General features: G+C 54.6%; 1 protein-coding gene and 1 long non-coding RNA gene across 6 annotated transcripts; both read right to left on the minus strand.

Moving 5' to 3' along the window:
• Positions 1-1,190: 1,190 nt before the first annotated feature.
• Positions 1,191-7,612, minus strand: LOC141373219 (uncharacterized). The gene is made up of 3 exons (XR_012378920.1): positions 5,646-7,612; positions 5,191-5,382; positions 1,191-1,274 (listed from the first exon to the last, which is right to left on the minus strand). It is a non-coding gene; the product is annotated as an uncharacterized lncRNA (long non-coding RNA).
• Positions 7,613-9,287: 1,675 nt separating this feature from the next.
• Positions 9,288-19,354, minus strand: ZDHHC19 (zDHHC palmitoyltransferase 19). Of its 5 annotated transcripts, none has more exons than XM_025875959.2 (8): positions 19,019-19,300; positions 18,544-18,659; positions 17,878-18,017; positions 16,851-17,023; positions 16,386-16,491; positions 10,604-10,689; positions 10,056-10,260; positions 9,288-9,513 (listed from the first exon to the last, which is right to left on the minus strand). In XM_025875959.2, the coding sequence occupies exons 1-8, from the start codon at positions 19,162-19,164 to the stop codon at positions 9,394-9,396; spliced, it is 1,092 nt and encodes a 363-aa protein (XP_025731744.1). In that variant the 5' UTR covers positions 19,165-19,300; the 3' UTR covers positions 9,288-9,393. The 5 variants fall into 5 exon arrangements, with proteins under 5 accessions (XP_025731744.1, XP_073751001.1, XP_025731734.1 ...); XM_073894900.1 differs by having other exon boundaries at positions 10,056-10,164; positions 18,544-18,665; XM_025875949.2 differs by having other exon boundaries at positions 18,544-18,665.
• Positions 19,355-21,019: the final 1,665 nt, after the last annotated feature.

Raw genomic sequence — 21,019 nt, forward strand, 5'->3', positions numbered from 1 at the left:
CCAAATAGGGAAGTTATGAAAGGAAGAAGCAGGTCCCTGAAGCCAGCTCAACAGGAGGGCTGGGGACCCTAAATTCTCTCCCATTCAGGAGGCTGCTTTCATTACAGAAAGATGACAGGAGGTTGAGGAGTCTGGGGGACTCGGAGGCCTGAGAACAAAGGGTGGAAAAGCAATCCTGCCGGTGGGATTTTCTAGGGCAGACAAACCCGTTTGTCTTCCCAATGGGTGTGACCCGAAATGGGTTTAAGCCCCTGCTACCACATACAACATTCTGGCAGGGGGGGGTCAGGAGTAGGGTCTGACGGGCAGCTGGAGACCCCCCTCTGCCCTTAGAAGAGCAGCCTGGGACTCTGGCGGCTTCCCGCTCGGATGCTGGGACAGCCAGAGCTGCACGACTGGTCACGGTGCTCTACCTCTCGGAGCCCAGGGGGATGCTCAAACCTCTCCCGGCCCGCCAGGGCCGCTGTGGGGAATGGATGACTCAGAGAGTGAGTTGTCTGGCATGCAGGGGACACATAAACAATGCATTACCCCTGGCCTGGCTGGCGCCCTCGCTTCCTGACTGAGGCTTCGGGGCCCTCGAGGCTGTGAAGGCAGGGGCTTTGTCGTAGCCCCCTTTGTACAAGTCATGGGGCCACAAGTGGAGGGTCCGGGAGGCCTCTCGTGCTCCAAAAAGAGAGGAGAAGCATGATTCTAATTTGAGATCAGGGCCTGAGAGCTGAGCAGGCTGCGGGCCACTACCTCCCATTTGTGGAGCCCTCCAGGAGAGGGGCCCGCATGGGGGTGCCACTCCCACCGCAGACCAGAGCAGCCCCAGCCAAGCCAGTGAAACTGTCCCTTACCCCCTAGGCCCCGAATGTCCTCAGGTAACAGCAGGGCTGGAAGGAGCCACAGATTCTCTGGTTCCACAGCCTCCTTCCACAGAAGAGGGAACAGGCCCAGACAGGGGAAGGGCTTTTTGCAGTCACACAGCCCCTCGGAGGAAGAGCTGAGCCGAGAGAGCAGGTGTCCTGACACCCAGACCGGCAGCCAGAAGCCCCCCCAACCAGGAAATACTTGCTTATCCACCACGAGCATTTGATGACCTTGCTTCCAGTCTCTTAAAAATACATATATAAAATTGTGGGGCGCCTGGGTGGCTCAGTCAGTTAGGTGTCTGCCTTTGGCTCAGGACATGGTCCCAGGGTCCTGGGATCGAGTCCCATGTCAGGCTTCCTGCTCAGCGGGGTGTCTGCTTCTCCATCTCTCTCTGCCCCTGCTCTTGCTCTCTCTTTCTAAAATAAATAAATAAATAAATATATATATATATATATAATTGAAAATTAACAATTATACCATACATGAACACATTCTTTTTTAAAATCAATTTCATTACCTCCTAGATACATTGTAGCTATTTGGTATTTGCTGAATGAATTTTTAGTCCCATTATCCCAGTTCAGGCCTCAGTTTTTTTTACCAGCTCTTCCCTAGATGACAACACTAAGCCCTTAATTGGTTTCCCCTCTAGAAGTTCCTTCACCCAGGACCCTCCCTCCCCTATCCCACCCAGGCCTACCACAGCAGGGACTCTGGGGGCAAAAAGGGCCAATGAGGCTGACCAGAGGCTTCCTCCCACTCTGCTCCTCTCTTGGTCAAGGACTCTATGGGACACGTTTTGGATTAGGCTTGGGAAAAGGCTGGGACACCCAGACTCCCTCTCCCAGGATCCAGGCCCTCGTACCCTGCTCAGTTGTTCCCTCATGCTAACAAAGTGCTCCTCTTACTCAATAGCTGATTTTGTCTTTGCTCTCTCTCTTTTCCCCACTGTGCTGGGCTATGGAGAGACCCCGAGCCTCTGGTGGGACCCCAAGGGAATCGTTCAATCAGAAAATTAAGGCCAATTCAATAGGGAGAATCCTTTTACAATGTATACAGATAGTAAATTATTATGTTGTACACTTTAAATACCTTATAATTTTATCTGTCAACTATCTCGCAGTAAAGCTGGAAAAAAGAAAAATATTAAGGCCAGAGCCTGGGGCCCTGGCAGGACCCAGCACTACTGTAGGCAAGGGCATGAGTTCTTCAAGAAGAGGGCACAGGACAGAGCCTGGAAGTTTTCCTGGTAGGAGGTGAGAGGAAGAGTCATCGAGCAGGAGTCAGGAGGAGAGGCAGACGTGTCTGATCTCTGAGGTCAAGGATAAAGAGAGAGTTTTCACGAAAGAGGGTATGATCAACAGTGCCAATGCAGCTGAGGATGGAGGAAAGTTACCTCCACTTCCTGAGCTGGATGTGCTCCAGTCTGTGCCTGGAGGCCCTCTGGCTGGATCTCGTATTTCAGAAACCTCCCCGTGAGGCTGGATGGGTGAGCCTAGGAGGGTGTGGCCCCACCACCAAACCCCAGGGACAAGTCCCCGGGACCCTACTGAGCAGAAACAGGGTGGGACGGAAACTGAGCAAATTGCTCCTTTAAAGCCACCTGAAATTTAAGTCTCAGTAATGTTTGATTTTTGGCTTCTCTTTCCTGCAGCAGGATATTTAAAGAAAACAAATCTTTAAAAACTTCAACTCCAAAGCAAAGAGCCCTCTATGTGCCTACTTCTGGTCTCTGCATTAGGAACAAACCTCCTTTACTCTTTGGTCTGAATTGTGTCCAAGGCAGATAGAGCCTCTTGGCCAAGATGGGTGCAGCCCAAGTCTCTGCCATGGCATCAGAGTGAGCCTGGCCCAACCAGAGCTTCCAGAGGCTTCCACTCCAGGGCACCCTGAAGCCAGGGGCCCAGAGGGACTGACAGATGGTGGTACCAGCTGGGAGCAGAGAGGAGAGGGCCACATCCCTGCCCCAAGCCCAAGTCGGGCCAGCTCTCCCCCTAGGGACAGACATTTGGTGGGGAAGAGAGGGAGCTGAGAAGTCGCCTGAGGAAGGTGACCCTGGCTTTGTCTGGGATTTAATAAGAGGTGGCCCATTTTTGGTTTTGGTCATTTCCAAATGATCCAAATCCAGAACCAGAAAAGGAAGCCCAAGGAGGGGAAATGGAGACAAATACTGGAGCCCAAGTATGGCCCTCCTACTGCTCCCTTCCCAGCAACCCCACACCTACTCGGTTGTGGCCTGTGCAGAGTAGTGAACATTACAGGGCAACCCCACAGCGCTGTGAGGTGGTTTTCGTTGCCCTTTTGCAGATGTAGGAACAGTGGCTCTGAGAGGCCAGAGGCTTTCCAGGGCCACATGACCAGAAGCGGCAGGGCCTGCTTTCCAGCCCAGCTCCCCTGATGCCCAGTCTGTGCCCTCTCTTTAGTGTTCCACTGCCCGGCCAGCAAAAGGGCAGGCAGGACAGCCTTTCCATTTTTGTCAGTGGCTGAGGAGCAGCTATCTAGTGAACAGCGGGCAGAGGATTTTTCCAGAGCAGATGGCCAAGTGTCCTGCCCAGGGCTCAGTACCCTTGGTTGGTGACTTAATGCGTGCCCCCTCCCCCCCGCAAGGAGTCATTCAGGAAGCCCTGCCAGGGGCCCTAGGCTTGTCCCCAGACCAGGGACCCTCCTTCCTGGTCAGAGTCATGGACTTCTAGGAGGTCAGGGCAAGAGTAGCCCTAAGGAGCCTCCAGAAAATTCTGTCCTTGCAGAGGGGGAGACAGAGGCCTGAGGACTGTCCAGGGTCATGTCCACAAAAGTAACAACAGCACCTTCCTCCAAGGCTGTTCTGAGGATTAAATGAGATCATGCGAGCAAAGCACTTCTCCCACGGTGGGCACTCCAGCGGATACTGCTAGGATTGCTGTCATTGTGCTCCTGCCCACCGGAGCCGAGCTACCTAGGCCTCAAGGCAAAGAAAGAGTGCCTCCCTGTTGACGGTCCCGGCCTCTGACCCACCTGGCCGCACACGGTGGGGTGATGGAAAGACTCAGAGGCAGGAGGTCTGGAACCTGGCCTCACCTGGCCTCTACTTTGGTGTGTGATCTGGGGGAGGTCCAGCTGAACCTCCCCGCACCACCCCCCCCACCACCAGTGCCAGATTTTCCTCTGAGAAATAAGCTGGATATTCAGGAGGGACCCTTCCAGTTTGGGAATCTCCAATTTCAGCAGCAAAACCGCCCTACCAGGAAGCTTCGAGAGCCTGTGCCTGGCTGGGAGGAGGAAGCCCGGGTCGGGACAGACAAAACTGCCCTGTGCTGAGAGGCCTCTGGCCTGGCCCAGAGCTCTGCGGTTTCCACACCCAGGCCCAGGGGCTTCCAAGAATCACAGTTAAAAGGTACTACTTGAAAGTTGCCAGACAGGTTAACTTTGCGTTCCTGGAAGCTGTAGTCCAGGAACGACTGGGAGGTGGGGGTGGGGGGGAGAGGGGAGGAGGGGAGGCAGAGGAGGAGCAAGGGAGAGAGCAGTGGGAGAGGAAAGGTGAGACGCGGGGAGCCGACAGAGGCGAGAGACAGAGAGGCTGCAGGGCTAGGGGAGGGCGGGCTCTGAGCCCAGCCCAGACCCAGGGCTCCGATGACCATGGCTTTTGACTGCCTGGGATCCTGGCCGGTCACCAAAGAGAGGCCACAAAAGAGAGGCCACATTATGTTTTCTGAACAGGAAACTCCCTCGCGGTGTGGGAAGGCAGAGCGTCCGGGTGGTCAGCCCGCTGTGCCCTTGAAGACCCTCAGCGCACCCCTCCGCTCTGCTTTAGCCCCGAGACACCCTCGTTGGCTGCTTCTCTGGGAGCCACCGCCGCAAAGCTCCCCTCAGAAGCAGCACCCTTCAGCTTTGCAGCCTGGCCGTTAGGGAGCCCACACCAAACCGGGCAGGGGCCGGCCGCGGCTGCCAGGGTGACCCGCCTCCCGGGGCCCCAGGAGACCACGAGGTCCTGGCTGCCGAGGGCGACGCCTCCGCCATCACTGCCATCAGTCGAGCACCTCCCCGGCTCTCGGCACGCGCTGCAGGAGGCATCCCAGGGAAGGCGCGAGGAGGTGCGGGGACACGTCCCCTTCTCCAGCAGGGGACCCGGGCAGGTCTGGCAGCAGTGTCCCCTTATCCCGGGTTCCAGTTACCCGCAGCCAGCTGCTGTTTGGAATCAGAGGAGCCTCCTTCTGAGGTATCGTCAGGAGGCCCCCGGAAGCCTAACACGACGTCATGGTCGCGGTGGGACGTCATCCCGTCACCTTCCCTCACCACGCAGGCGTTTTACAGCTCACATGGCCACAGGAAGGCTGACCGAGAGACCACACTCACATGCCTTTGACATAGTACGGCTGCTGGAACGGCTCCAGTTTATTTTTAGTTGTTGTTAATCTCTTACTGTGCCTCATTTATACATCAAACTCCACTGTGGTGTGTACGGGGTTCAGTACGGACCGCGGTCTCAGGCCTCCACCGGGGGCCTCGGAGCAGACCCCCGCAGGTGACGGGGGCTCCTGGAACAAACTGAAATAAAAGAGAACTGCCTAGAGAAGCACAGTGCAACGAGAAAGGCTGACAGGGATTTGGCTCGGCCGCTTAGAAGAGGTGTCACCCTGAGGAAGTGGCCTGTCGGCTCAGTGCTGGTTCCCTCGTCTCCAGAAGGAGCGTGAGGACTGCAGAGGGTTGTAGGGATCAGAGACGCGCACGTGAACCCCCCCTCCCGCACAGGCCAGGCGGCGGGCGGTGCTCGGTGAAGGTTTTGTCACCCATTACGGGGCCCAGCAAACCTTCAGCCGTGCACGCTCCAGGCACAGGAACTGAAGAGCAGGATGTGGGCACCGGAGGAGCATCACCTGGGTGCCATGCGCTGCGCTGAGGTGCCCACGAGGGTCAGCCAGCGAGGGGCCTGGGCTCCATGCCATGGGGGATTCTGGGCCCCGATCCCACACTGTGGCAACCTCCTCTGCCCTACTCCACCCTCAACCACCAGCAGGGCCCTCTTGGGTGGGGTGGGCTGGGCAGGGCTGGGCAGGGCATCATTATCACTCCCAGCGCACTGCTGGAGACAACAGTTAAGATGGGCCTTCTTATCGGCTCCCCAGGCCCTGTGCTGAAATGCACTGCCTGGCTCTGAGGCTTAGGGGCTGGAAAGCAGGGCCCTGTGGTGGCTGCCCGCGTCCTTGCTCCTCTGGAATGGTCCCTGGGAGCAGGAATGGGAGAGGCAGCCCAGCAAACAGAGAGGACACCGCCTGGCTTGGACACCATGTCATCTTAGGCAATCTCTTCCTTCTCTAGTCCCCATCTGTGAAATTGGGGGTGGAGGGGCAGCTGGATAAGGTGACCCCTGAATCCCTTGCAGCTCTAAAGAGTTAGGATCCTGCAACCCACCACCTTTGACGTAGCCATGACGATCATCCTGTTTACAGACAAGCCACAGGAGGCCAGGCAGAGGGAAGAGCCTCACTCCCATAGCGTACTAGTTGGTAGCAGAGCTGAGGGACACCCAGCCCAGGGCTCTTTCCACCCCACACATCCTGACCTCCTAGAAGGCCCATGGAGGAAAGGTTTGGAGATGATGAAGGGATGGCTTTTTCTGGGCTCCCCATCCAGGTCCAAACCCTTCCATCAGGTTCCAAGTATGGACTGGGGACATCCCAGAGGGGTTCCAGACACATGGGTACCAGGCAACTTACAGGTGGGGAGGTCACTCCTTGGCTCCTGTCCAGGGAAGGGAGGGATGTCAGGGCTTCTTGGGTGTGTGGAGAGCTGGCCCCATAATTGGACCCAGATAATACCCCTGCTCTTATCAGGGGGCCAAGGGCTCCAAGGGGTGTGTCGGAGAATCAAGGGCAGGTTCAGCAGAAGTGGGGAGGGGGCAGAGAGGGAAGGTGGGTGCAGGTCCTCCAGCCTGGAAGGAAAGACTCTCTGAGGGCAGGTCCAAGGCTTAGGGGACAGGTGTGGGGGGAGACAAAGGAAGGGGCAAACTAGACCCACTTCCCCTTGAGGAGCAGAAAAGCCTGATCCAAGGGGCTTTCCTAAATAAATCCTAGATATCTCAGGTTGGGAGGGATGAGAGAGACCCAGAATCTGTGTCCCAGGGCAGGAAGGGTTATGGCCACCTTTGAGAACCTGAGAAAAGTTATGTCCTCACCCACTAGGGCAACTGAGTCCCAGGCTTTCCGGGGATGACCCACACACTTGGCTTAAGACTTGGAAGGCCCTGCCAGACAGTGGGTGGGGAGCAGGAGGTACAGCTGGAGGCAGGGACCCAGTAGGTGCCGTCCTAATGACCAGACATGGGGCCCTGGACCGGGCAGAGCAGCAGAGAGACAGGCAGCAAGGCAAAGCAGGACTAGGTCTCCCCAGACTCTGGGGCCTGGCCTTCTTGGCCCCCCGTGGAGCTGGGGCTCCAGGCAGGCACACCTGGGTACCCCGCCAGCTCCCTATCTCCCCATCCATGCCTTGGCCCAGGTTCCTGGTTTCTCTTCCTCTCTGGCTCAGGCTCAGACCACCCTGGGGACTCCCATGTGGGAGCAGGGCTGTGCGTCTCCTCACTGCTAGGCAGCCTGGGCTGAGCTGTGCCCCGTGAAACCACTCAGAGAGGCCACAAACAGATCTGTGCGCAACATACACACCTGGGGTTGGGGGCTCAAAAGGCCTATGCCCTCTCCCCCTCACCATGCAACCATGGACTGCAGCCTTCCCAGACAGACAAATCTGCTTCAGCTTTACTTGTACATGGGGGCCCTAAGAGTTTTAAACGTGGCCACGGGAGGTATTTACAACAAAGCCAAAACCAGGCTGCCTTTTTGCATGCCAGTGAGTATGCTGCACCCTTCCCAGAGCCCAAGAACCTGAGTTAAGCACGGATGACAGCTGAGAAAAGGCTTGAACACAGAGGGGGCTTGGAATGGGGAGACCCTAAGACCAGAGCAAAGGGGACAAGAAAGTGCTGGAGGTTGAGCAAAGACATTCTGGGTGGGAGCAAGAAGGGAGGGCAGCATCGAGAGGGACTCAGCATATGGAGACCTGGAGTTATGACCTCTCCAGGCTGGGCTGACACCCCCAAAGGATGGGCTCCTGCCCACCCCCCCCAAGTATGAGCATGCACACCCAGGCACACACCTCCACAGGCCTCTGAGGTGTTCATCTGATCCTCTGGGGACATCCCTTCCTCTTACCTTCACCACACCCTGATTTCACCTGGATACAAGGGCGGCCGGAATCAGTGGGGATGATGCCCATCCTCACTTCCTAAGGTAGTTCTGAAACTTCAGGGGGGCAGGATCACATGGGGCACTTGACAAAAATTCAGATTGAGATTCCTGCCCTCCCCGCTCCCTGAGATTCTGAATCAGGGGTCTGGGGACCCCGGTAATCCTGAGAAGGTGGTCCTTGGAGGAACGCTGGATGGTCTGTTAGCTGTTGGGTGGAGAAAACAACCATAACCATACCGGCCGCATTCATTGTGTGCCTACTGTGTACCTGATGTTTGGCATGAGACACCTCATTTTATCCTTTGACAGCCTTCCTGGAAGGTGCCTGCCTGCCTTCCTTCCTTCCTTCCTTCTTCCTCCCTCCCTCCCTCCCTTTCTTCGACAGAGAGATACACAGCGAGAGAGGGAACACAAGCAGGGGGAGTGGGAGAGGGAGAGGCAGGCTTCCCGCCGAGCAGGGAGCCCGATGCGGGGCTCGATCCCAGGACCCTGAGATCATGACCTGAGCTGAAGGCAGACGCTTAACGACTGAGCCACCCAGGCGCCCCAGGGTGCCCTCATTTCTATTCCCAAAGTCACACACTGGTCTCCAGAGAGAAACCGCAGTTTGAGGTGGTTTCCTCTCCCACCCCACCCCCACCCCCTTCCAACCCCCAGGGGCTTGCAGACTCACAGGGCCTGGGACCCATGCCAGCGACAGGACAAGAACCAGCATGTGACTCCCCAACAGGAGAGAGTGACCAGGGTAACACCCGCTGGCAAGAAAGACTGCAGAATTGTACTGTGATGGAGAACCCCCCCCCCCGCCGAGATAATGCAGGGGGAGGGCCCACTCCCAGCCTGAGGGCCGCCCAACCCCCCGGGGCGTTGGCGGGGGAGGAGGCTTCAGTGTAGCGAGGCTGGACCGGCCGGCTTGGCGAATTCCCAGGTGGCGGGCGCCCTCTGCAGTCAGACAGGGGTGCGGCAGGGCAGAGGCCGGGACTTTGCCGGGGCTGAAGTCACTGGGACCGCTGGGTTTTCTCTCGCATCGCTGTGGTCCTTACGGTTGCCCCATTTTAAGGATGAGAGAAGTGTTGAGTGTCTTGCCCAAGGTCGCAGAACCAGCCAGTATGGGACCCTGGCTCCTTCTTCCCATAGTCTTTGTCCCAGCGCCTCAGAGCCCCCTCACCCCCAAGCTCCCTGGCCCGCAGGACAGACAGTGCAGGAGGGCCGTTGTAGGAGGCAGGCAACAGGTATTTAATGGGCTTTGGTGAGGGTCTCAACACTCCCACCAGGGGAGTGGGCAAGGGCAGAGCACAGACAGGCCTCCACGCGAGGCTCAGGAGATGAGGTTCAGGTGCAGGGGCTCCTGACATCGCTGGGTGTGAAGGGGCGAGCGGCAGACAGCGCCTCGTCTGGGGCAGTCCCGCAGCAGGGGCAGCACTGGGCCTGCGTGGAGCTAAACACAGAGTTGGGGGAAGGGGGCTCTCCCCGAGCCCCTGCCCCACAGCTCACGACCCACCAGCTGGGGAGCAAGAAACTATCCAAGCCGCCATCCCCACCCCGCCCCCCCGCAGAGCAAAGGGAGTGGCCTGGCACCACAGAATGTCACTGCAGGAGCCCTGGGGGAGGGGAGGCTGTGATTACCCTCCCCCACTCCATTCCTAAAGGGCCACTTACATGTGTTTCCTATGTTGGGCTTCAGAGTAAAAAAGCTGTCTTTAAGTAAAGGAATCCCCCCTCAGAATTACAAACCCCTGGACTAGTCTCAGTCCTTACTAATAGCTGACAAAACTGACACCCAGAAAGGGTAAGTGACTGGCCCAAGGCCGACCAGCAAGTGAATGGGTGTGGTTTTTCCTTTCCTGTCTCCAGGGCCTCCTGGTGTATTCTGGAGGGTTCCCCCCAACACCTGTGACATCCACAGACACCCTCTCCCAACACACACACACACACACACACACACACACACACACACAGACGCGTGCGCACACTCCTCACCTCCTGGAGGGCTGCAGCCTCACCACTCCCTGGGGGACCATTCCCTGGTTTGTAGAGACTCAGAGGTTGGGGTTGGGGGCCAGGCCCAGGCCCTGGGACAGCTGGGGGACTGAGCACCGAGGGGCACATTGGGAAGTGAAGGTTCTGCATGGGCACCCAGTCAGACCCCACCATTCTCTGTAGCCAGACAGCTTTGGCCATGTACCTGGGGAGCAACAAACCAGATGGGAGGGGTCGTGGCCCTCCTGGCCTGGTACCCCTCAGGGAGCACACAGCCCAAGGCTTGGCCCTGCAGAGAGCTGGGACCAGTCTCACCCAGGCTGTAGTGTCCCTCCACCCCATTCCTTGGGGCAAGAACCCACAAAGGCAAGGAAGTGGGGGGGTGGGTTCCAGAGGCTCTCACAACGCCCTGTGGAAAACCCCAAAGGAAGAAGAACAGGGAGTATAAGGGCCTGGGAGCTGGGCTAAGGGGCCAGGGGCGATGACCCGGCTTTATCCCGCCACCAGCCCCAGGGGTCACCACTCGGACCCCTGGTCTGCCAACTCACTTGGGTCCCAGCGGTGCACAAATAGTTAAGTACCAGTTGTTGGCACAGCCATGGTCGAAGGGGTTGTATCCCTGCAGGTATCGGCACTGGAGGGAGGCAAGGGCCAGAAGAGGAACTCAGGTCCAGCAGGACTGGGCAGGCCACTCCCCGATGGCCCTCCCTGAACGTCAGCTCAGCTCAGGGTGGCAGCAAGACTCCAAGGGCAGAGAAGCAGGGAGAGGGAGCCACGGCCTCCCCCACCCCACCTACCTCTGAGTAGCTCTCTCTAGGCAACCCCTGGCACTGCACCCACTTCTCTTGCCTTCTCAGGGGTCCTCCCCCATCACCTGTACCCCTTTTGCAGTATCCTCCTCTTTTCTGTTTCCTTTGGCCATACCACATCCTCCTGCCACCTCCTTCCAGATATACTTTCGGATCTTCCTTTTATTGCTAAACTGCTCCAAAGACAGTTCCACACCCCTCCGCCAACTTCCCTACTTTCCCACCTCTCATTTCTTCCAAACTTGTGTCTTCACTGAATTTCACTATCTGGAAGGGTAGTTGCCTGGGGCCCAGTCAGATTCCCCTAACAAAATAACCTGGCCCTGGAAGTCTGGATGGAAGTTCCTAAACACCCATGCAGTGAAGGTCAAGTCCTCCCCTGGACAGTCTTAACCAACTTCTCCCCCTCCCCTCCGTCTACACATCAGCCTCGCCCTCCTCCTCCTCCTCCTCCTCCTCCTCCTCCTCCTCCTCCTCCCCAGCACAAGCTGATTCTCACCCTGACTTCAAGAGCCTTGGCTACAAAATGTCTGTCATGACCAAAAGTGGCCCAGGGCCACCCCTTCCCCCCACCAGCTCCCTATGTCCCATGACCCTGTCATGAAGATGTTGACCTTTGACACTATTCTCCACCAAAAGGAGCCAGAACTCCATGCAGGGCAGCTGACACCTACGGGAGGAAAAGTTGAGACACCTCCACAATGTCCCACGGTTGCCAAAAAGCAACACTAATCATCACGATACTTTGAATTCTTGCCTACTTTAATATGTTTAAAGCATTTAGGGGAAACTGGTATTCTATTTGCAAATTTAATTAAATGGTTACTAAATGGTTAGAAGAGTTGGATTACATTTACAGTTAGAATTTTAAATTTAGAGAAATAAATTTGGATGTATTAGATGTATACGAAGTGTGCAAACACGTTGACTGTCCAACGCTTAAAGGAGTGATAGATGATTGCCTAATGAGCTCATTAGAACTCGCTAATAAAGGGCAGCACCTTCCTCTCACCACTGGAGAGCCTCTCAGATGTGAACGGAATCCAACAGCTTGGAAGTTCTCTGACTCTCCTCTCTCCCTGGCTCCGGACCCAGTTCTCCTGCTCCAAACCTGTGCCTCGAACACTCCACAGGATGGTAACCAAAGTGGGCATGTTCTCACTCCATCTCCTGCCCAGCTCCCTGCTGCCTTGGTTCTCTGCCCTTCTTCCCCCGGGGGTCAGGGCATCAGGCTTCCCTCTCTCTCTCTCTCCCTCCCCCCCTCCCTCCTTCTCTCCCAAAGCAGGATCAATTCTTTTGAATTGATGTATAGATTCACTCATTTGCTCATAAATATTCTGGGGCCTCGACAGTGTCCTAGGCACTACACTGGGAATTGAGGACACACCGCCACCAAGAAAGCCAGCCTAAGCTTTCAGGCAGCTGACGAGTGGTCAGGGCAGCACAAAGAGGGGATGAGGGAGCAGAGCAGGCAGCTGGTGCCAAGACTCCAGGGGGCAGGTAGAGCGGCAGTGGCCCTGGAAAGCAGGGAGTGGGGCCCTGAGAGGCTGGGGGAGGGCCACGGCAGGTGCATGTGGCGCCACGCTGCTGTGTGCAGCCTGGAAAGATGAGTCTTAGGACTGTCGCTGGCCACGTGGTGAGCATGACAGTAGTGTGACAGTGAGCAGAGGCTGGGCCGCACAGGCTGGGGAAGGTAAAGAAAGATGCCAGTGAGCAGTCAACTCGTCCAAGAAACATGCCTCTGCTGGAGGGGACAGCGCAACAGCCAGAGGGGAGGCCTGTGATCTTAAGGACTGTTTGCTTTGTTTCCAAGATCAAAGAGACGTGAACATGTGTAAATGGTGATGGGAAGGAATGGTAACAACAGCAACACTCTATAGGGCATTGGCTTGTACCGGGCACTGTTGTATGTATTGTACACATATCAACCAAAGCCGCTCCCATTTACAGATGGGGAAACTGAAGCACCAGGTGGCTAAATAACAGACCCAAGATCTCCCTGCCGATAGGAAGCTGTGGTTTGAATTTATGTAGACTGGCTCCAGAGCCCTTGCTATCAAGCTCAAGCAAGGGGCCCCAGGAGATGTGGTTTGGGGATGGAGGTAGGAAGGGAATGAATGCCTGAAATGGGTTCTGGAGGTAACGGGAGAGAGCCCTGAATGAATGAATCACATTCATCACAGAGTGCAGGGACTCAGAGAGTGCAGACCATACACATATTTCTTAAGACTGGAGATCACAGACTGGGAGAGCCCCATTCTGAGCAGTGGAGCAAGGACGGGCCGATGGCCTGATTGGGAGCTAGAAGAACCATGGGGCGTGGGGAGGGAGAATGCTACCCCAGAGAGGCTGAAATGATGGACTGAAGCTGGAGGGAGAAGGCATGCAGACCACAGGAGGTGATGAGTGAGGGCTGAGGGATAAGAGCAGAGGAGTCACAGGCGGGCTGGGAGCCAAACAGGGGTGGGCTGGAGTGACTGAGCGCTGACTGTAGGGGTGGGAGGTGGTGGGCAAACAGGGTTCCTCTGTCCTTTCTGCTGTCTCATCGTCTTCAGCCCTCCTTCATCAGTGTGGCCAACCACAGCCTTCCTAAAACAACCTTTAGTTGGGGTGCCTGGCTGGCTCAGTCGGGTAGAGCATGTGACTCTTGATCTCAGAGTCTCAGGGTCGTGAGTTCAAGCACGACGACATTGGGTGTGGCGCCTACTTAAGAAAAAAACAAAAACAAACCAACATTTAGTCAAGTCATTGTCCTGCTAAAGGAATCCGATGGCAAGGATGTTCACTTTAATCACTCCTACTCAACGCTGTACTGGAGATCTAAGACCGTGCAGTAAGAAGAAAAAAAGAAAGCCATCCAAGTTGGAAAGGAAGAAATAAAACTGTCCTTATTCATAGATGACATGATTTTCTATGTAGAATGAACAAAAAAAACTATTAGGACAAGTAAGTCCAGCAAAATTGCAAGATTCAAGACCAATAAACAAAAATCCACTGTATTTTCTTAGAATAATAAACAAATAGAAATGAAGTTTAAAAACACATTTATAATAGCACACAAAATACTTAGAAAAGATCTAACAAAATGTACACAAGATCTATATATTGAAAACTACAAAGCACTGACGAAAGAAATCAAAGAAGTAAATAAATGGAAAGGGGTTCATGGGTTCAAAAACTCACTATTGTTAAGATGTCAGTTTTCCTTATTGACTTATAGGTTCAATGTAATCCAAAGAAAAATCTCAGAAATCTTTGTGTGTGCGCGCGCGTGTGTGTGTGGAAATTAAGCTGATTCTGAAAGAAGAACATATCTGGAGAACTCACACTGTGTGATTTCAAGACGTAATACAAACCTACTAATTGAGACAGTCAACTGATTTTTGACAAATGCGCAAAGGTAACTCAATGGAAAAAGGATAGTCTTTTCAACAAATGATGCTGGAACAACCCTAATGCAAATGTAATAAATCTTGACCCATACCTTACATCATATACAAAATTTAACCCAAAATGAATCATAGGCCTAAATATAAAATCTAAAACTCTAAAATTTCCAGAAGAAAATATAAGAAAATTTTTGTGGGGGCGCCTGGGTGGCTCAGTCGTTGAGCGTCTGCCTTTGGCTCGGGTCGTGATCCCAGGGTCCTGGGATGGAGCCCTGCATCGGGCTCCCTGCTCCATGGAAAGCCTGCCTCTCCCTCTCCCACTCCCCCTGCTTGTGTTCCCTCTCTCACTATGTCTCTCTCTGTCAAATAAATAAATAAATAAAAATCTTTAAAAAAGATAATCTTTGTGACCTTGAGTTAGGCAAAGCTTTCTTAATTACAACACCAAAAGCACGGTCTATACCAGAAAAAAACCAACAGTGCACTTCATCAAAATGTAAAACTTCTGATCTTTGGAAGACACTGTTTAAAAATTGAGATGACAAGCCACAGACTGGGAGAAAATACTTGCAAAACACATATCTCAACCCAGAGCATATAAAGAACTCATAGAACTCAATAATTTCAAAAAACCCAATTCTTTTAATGGGCAAAAGACTGGAACAGACATTAAATCCAAGATATACAGATGGCAAGTAAGAACGTGAAAAGATGCTCAACATCACTAGTCATTAGGAAAATGCCAATTAAAATCACAATGAGATACCATTTCACATTTATTAGACTGGCTAAAACTAATAAACAAACAACAACAACAAAAACCTGACAACACCAAATGTGAGTGAGGATGCAGAGCAACTAGAATTCTCACACATCGCCTGTGGGAATGCACAATGGGAATGCAGCCATTCTGGAAGACAATTTGGCGGTCTCTTAAAAAGCTACACATAGTAACTATGTAACCCAGCAATACCACTCCTCACTCCTAAGTATTTACCCACAGAGAAATGAAAACGTTCACATGCCTATACACCAGTGTTTATAGTGGCTTTATTTATAATCACCCCAAACTGCAAACCACCCAAATATCCTTCAGTCCAGGAACAGGTAAACAAACGGTAGTTTATCCATATGACACAATACTGCACACGATAAAAAGTAAGAAACTACTGATACTGGCAGCAACGGGGATGGATCGCAGGAAGAAGCCTGCTCAAAGGGCTATGATTCCATTTATACCAGTCTCTGGAAAAGGAAAAACTACAGGGGTAGAAAACAGATCAGGGGCTGAGGGCAGGGAGAGAAACTGACTACAAAAGGCCATGAGGGAGTTTCTGGGGGGTGATGGAACTGTTATAAATCTTGATTGTGGTGGTGGTTACAGGATCGGACTGTATGTTTGTCAAAACTCATAGAACTGCACTGAAACGGGGTGAATTTTACCATATGGAAAAAAAGAAAAAAGAAATCCTCTCACGGCTCCCAGGCTTCCCCTGAACCAAGACTCAATTCTCCACCTGACTTTCTGCGCCTCTTAAATCCTGGTCAATCCCAAGCCGTCCACTTGATTTCCCACGCCACCTTCTGCTCCAATTAGCACTGTATCCTCACCATCCTATGCACATTCCACAGACTTGCAGGCTTCCTTGCCTTTCCGCAGGCTGCGCCCCTCACCTGCTCTACTCCACCCCACCCCCCACCCCCCGCCTTTTCTGCCCGTTTAACTGAGCGGCGCGTCCTACTCTGAACTTGAGTCCCTCTGTGAGTCTGTTACTCAACGTAGGACAGGCCCTTTCTCGTGGTGTTCACAGGCGTCTGGCGAGTGTTTCTCTGATTTCAGGTTCCTTATCGACAGAAGCGCAGGACGTAGCCTTACTCACCTCTACACCCATCGCTCAAGATAAAGCACACAGTAGGCCCTCGATGCAGTGCATGTGGGAGGGAGAGTGACCACCGAGCGGGTGAGACTGGAGATGCATCTAGGTCTAGAAGGGCTAATGATGCGCCTTGGAGGGAGGTCAGGCGGTCAGGGGCCAGGGTGGTGGACAAAGAGCGGAAAGGGCAGAGGTCCCGGAGGCGCAAGGTGACCACCCACAACCCGTTATCCCGGCGCCGCGCTCGGCCTCGCGTACCTTCCCCTCGTAGGAGCGCTCGGCCGCGCTCACCGACATGGCCTGGATCAGGAGCAGCAGGAAGAGTGGCACCAGGAAGCTGGCGGCGGGTACAGCCACCAGAATGCTGTGCGCCCGCTAAGGAGCGGCAACGCCTGACCCTCCTCCCTGACCCCGCCCCTCGCCCCGACTCCGCCCCAACAGCCCCGCCCCCAACCAGCCCCGTCCTCCCGCTCCCCGAGCTCGGTCCCTGCGTACACCTCACCCCACTCTGCTGTTCAGGACCCGTGCCACCTTTAGCACTCCCCACCATGACGCTGCTAGACTCTCAAGTCTTCGCAGTCCCTCCTAGCCCCGCCCATATCCCTGGCCCTACCCACCCCCGCCTAGTCCCCGCCCCGCCATTAGCTCTGCCCTCATGACCCCGCCCGCCAGCCGACCCCCCACGCTCCCCACTACTCTCTGCATGGGTCCCCGGAAGGATACGCGATGGCTTTGTCCATGGAGAAGGGCAGGTGGGTCGTGCGCACCAGGAAGATCAGGCAGGTCACCAGCATGGCACCCGAGTAGAGGCATAAGGACAGGACCAGCAGCATGAAGAAGCGGAAGTTGCGGTGACCAATGCAGTTATTGACCCATTTGCAATGGTGGTCAAAGTCCTGGGTAAGAGGGAGGGGAGCAGGCCTCGAGGACCCGACCTCTGGACCAGCCTCCATTGCCCCCAAATCTGAGGCTTTATCTACCCCCCTGCCCCCATTCCCAAAGGCCACCTGCCCTTGGCCCCTCAAACTGGGTCTCATCCCTAGGGAGAAACCCAGCCACAAAGTCCCTAATGCTAGCATTTCTGTTAGAGCTCTGTTAGGTCTCTGTGGCTCACAAGGTCACATATCAAGAGGCCTTCAGAGACAAGGCCTGCCCGGTCTTCTGGGGACACATCTTGGTGTAACTGTGGGCTGGACATAGACTATCTCTGGGCTTCTGTTTCCTCATCTATTGACTGAGGATAATAACACCCTTGCTCAGCTTGCCTCCCAGGGTTGTGAGGACCAGATAAGACAGCACCTTTGTAAGCCTTTGCAAGCTGTGCACATGAGACACAAAAGCACTCAGAGCCCGGGAGAGCCTCTGGCCTGGACACGAGAAGAAGATAGGCGAAGCTTTCCCAGCCAGGCCTACAGCCGGCGTGACGGCCTTCGGCGGCTGGAGTCAGCAAGCCTGGGGTAAGACAGGAGCGTCTTTCTCCCCCTACCCCCCCTCCCCCGGCCTGACCAGGCCCAGCATAGGTGTGGATGCCTCTGTGCGTGTCTGCACCTGCACAGCCAAGGTTCAACCCCCCTAGACAGGTGCGGGCGCAGGTGCAGAAGTAGGGACCTGCCTGAGTGACCAAAGGTGGTTGGGAGTTACTGCCACTCTTGGCCTTTAGCGTTGCCGGACGTGGTTTCACGCTTGCCACTGGCCCCTGTGTGAGCGGGGAGGGGTGGGGGCAGGTGGGCAAGTCAAGAGAGGCACTCACTTCTACACAGATGTTGCACCAGGGACAGTGGTAGGTCCGGGGTGGCCGGTGGAAGCAGCACTTTCGGCACCACTGCAGGCGGAAGGCCCTGTGGTTCACCCACACCACATGCACCACCATGGGGCCCTGTTCGTTGGAGCCTGGCGTGGGAAGAGGATTGGGCAGCAGCAGGAGGCCCTCCGTCAGTCTGCTGCTCCGGGGGGTAGGGAGGCCAGCCCCACGTCATGGCTCCGGGAAGGGTGGGGAAGAGGTAGGCGAGGGTATCCCTAGTCTCCACCGAGCAAGCCACCCAAGCACAGAGAGACGGGCATTCAAAGGGAAGGTAGGTTTCCAGCCAGAAGAGTTCTGTGAGTACTCAGCCATTTACAGCTGTGACTGATGCTTTAAAGAGCTTGTGCCGTGGGAAGGACGAAGGGAGAACTGAGTGGTTTCAAAGAGTTGGCTTCTCTCCCCCCAGCCTGCCCAGGGCCCTCCCCCGCACAAAGCAACTGGAAAACCTCCAGAAATCTGTTTTTCCATGTCTGCGTAGCTTAAACAATGAAGTGGCAGAGGCAGGGCCGGGGCAAATGAGGATGTGCCGTGAAACGGCCCTGTGGCCCAAGGAGGGGAGACGGAAGGAGCCCTTCAGGAGGGGCTGCCTCCTTCTCCCAGGGGCCAGCGCCTCACCTTGATGCAAGATGCCGGGGTCTGAGAAATTGAGTGAAACCAGACTGAAGATGGTGAGGACACAGAGGAGGCCTGTGACGAGGGGAAAGGCCCACTCCCCGTTCTGGGCCAGCCATCTGCAACTGAGACCAGAACAGGGCTCAGCCCTGATCCAGAGTGGCCTGAAGCTTCCCCCGACCCCTGCCGACCCTGTCCACTTGGTCAGAACCCACACACCTTGAAGCCTGCTCTAAATATCCAGACTGGTGACAGATCCTCAGCGACTCCGCCAAATGTCACCCAGCGTTGCCAGCCGTCTGCGGCTCCCGGAGGCACCGAGCACTATACACCTGTGCCTTTGCACATTCGGTTCCCTCGGCCTGGGCTATCCTCTGTCCTCTCGCCCCTCTCGTGCACTTCCCCTGCTTCTGTACTGTCATTCTCTGTTTTCCTGTCTCTGTAGGAAACCTGCAGCTCGTGTAAGAGGGGGACTCACGGAAATGCGAAGAAGAGGCCACTGAAAACCACCAGCAGCACGACATTGAAGGCAGCAAACAGGCTCGGCAGGATCCACGGAAGCGGGGCCTGAGGCGGCGGATGGGGCTCCTTGATGAGGGGCATGGCGTCCTTCAAGAGCGGCATGGCTGGACCTCCCGTGCCCCCAGGGGAGATCAGAACCACCAGGCTCCGTCTCCCTTGCTGACTCCAGGAGCCCCATGGCCACAGCAGCCTCGGAAGCCGCAGCCCAGGGTGGAAGGAAAGAAGCTCCAGTGTGACATCATAGAGGTTGAGAAGAACGGAGGCCAGCCTGTGACGGGCGCTGCCAACAGCAACCCCCCCCCCCCAGCCCCCCCCCAACCCCGCCCCACACTTGTGCCAGGGACTGAGAGCTCCTGCCCCTGCGAGGTTGGCTTTGAGAACACAGATTGGAGAAGCACATGGGGAGAAGGTGGGTGATTCTAATCATCCTCTCAGGCTCGAGGCTAATCGGAGCAGATAGCGCTCATGGTTCACCCTACCTCTATTTTCTTCCTTTTTGTTATTGCAAAATTCCACTTTTGGGGCTGGAAGGGCAGCTAAATAACTTTCCAGCTTCCATCATTTCCAGGGTGGGCTTCAGGACACAATTCTGGTCAAGAAGACGTAAGTGGCTGTCTGCTGAGGATTTCTAGAAAAGCTTTGCCTTGTCCCTTTCTTCTGGTCTTGAGCCTAGATGTGCTGGCTGAAGGTACCATCTTGTACCCATTAGGCAGCGTGTGGACATGCTACACAGAATGGTGTTGAGGACACTGTTTAGGCACTGCCCCAGACTTGAACTGGCTGCCTCTGAGCTGCTTATTCCATGAGAAAATAACTGAGTTTTCTGTTATATGTGGCCGACATTTGTCATTTGTTTTAGCTATGAAGCATGTGAACCCCTCTGTGCTTGGAGGATTCCCTGCACTATACCTCTTCATGAAGGACAAAGACCGTTCCCCATCCCAGTTGGAGCTAAAACTGCCAGAAACTTGCATTCAAAGTCTCTCCTGCAGCTAGAGCATAGCCCTGTGACCCAGAGCCACCAATTAGCCTCAGAACTGCCACCACCAACCAAGTGGGAGTCTTCTGCACATATTTTCAGAGCTCCTGTGTGTTGAAGTGTAATGGCCATTTTAAATGTCACTTTAATTCCAACAGTGATTGTATTATTCTTCAACATGGATAAAATACGTAATTCTGGGGGCGCCTGGTGGCTCAGTCATTAAGCGTCTGCCTTCAGCTCAGGTCATGATCCCGGGGTCCTGGAATCGAGCCCCTCATTGGGGTCCCTGCTCAGCTGGAAGCCTGCTTCTCCCTCTCCCACTCCCCCTGCTTGTGTTCCCTCTCTCGCTATCTCTCTCTGTCAAATAAATAAATAAAATCTTAAAAACAACAACAACAACAACATAATTCCGGGGGCGCCTGGGTGGCATTGTTGGTTAAGCATCTGGCTCTTGGTTCCCGCATTGGGCACTGTGCTGAGCACGAAGTCAGTTTGGGATTCTCTCTCTCTCCCTCTCCCTCTGCCCCCTCCTGCTCATGCTCTCTCCTCCTTCTCTAAAATGAGTAAATAAATCTTTAAAAAAACATGTAACTCCAAGAGTCCTACTTTGAATTGGACTAAGTGAACTGGAACATTTTGAGGAAATCAATTTGATTAAAAACAGAGCAAAAGTCCCTCGTCAATGCACGATTACTGTTACTTATATTTTCTTATCTATAGAAACAATTTTTCTTCATGACATTCAAATTAATGGGTTAAAATCAATGTAAGAATACGATCTTTTTTTTTTTAAACATTGTATTTATTTATTTGACAGAGAGAGAGAGAGAGAAAGAGACAGCGAGAGAGGGAACACAAGCAGGGGGAGGTGGGAGAAGAAGCAGGCTTCTGCCCAGCAGGGAGCCCGATGCGGGGCTCGATCCCAGGACCCTGGGATCATGACCTGAGCCGAAGGCAGATGCTCAACGGCTGAGC

Source organism: Callorhinus ursinus, unplaced genomic scaffold (genome assembly GCF_003265705.2).
Source record: "Callorhinus ursinus isolate GAN/ISIS: 27379988/994484 unplaced genomic scaffold, GSC_fseal_2.0 scaffold1, whole genome shotgun sequence".
Classification (NCBI taxonomy): Eukaryota; Metazoa; Chordata; class Mammalia; order Carnivora; family Otariidae; genus Callorhinus; species Callorhinus ursinus.

Coding starts and splice junctions, on each gene's coding strand:
- ZDHHC19 (XM_025875949.2), bottom strand. CDS start 19,164: ATGCCGCTCTTGAAGGACGCCATGCCCCTCATCAAGGAGCCCCATCCG. Junction 18,666..19,018: donor GGCCTCTTCTTCGCATTTCC/GTGAGTCCCCCT, acceptor TTCTGGTCTCAG/TTGCAGATGGCTGGCCCAGA. Junction 10,690..16,385: donor AGCGCTCCTACGAGGGGAAG/GTACGCGAGGCC, acceptor GCCTCCCTCCAG/TGCCGATACCTGCAGGGATA.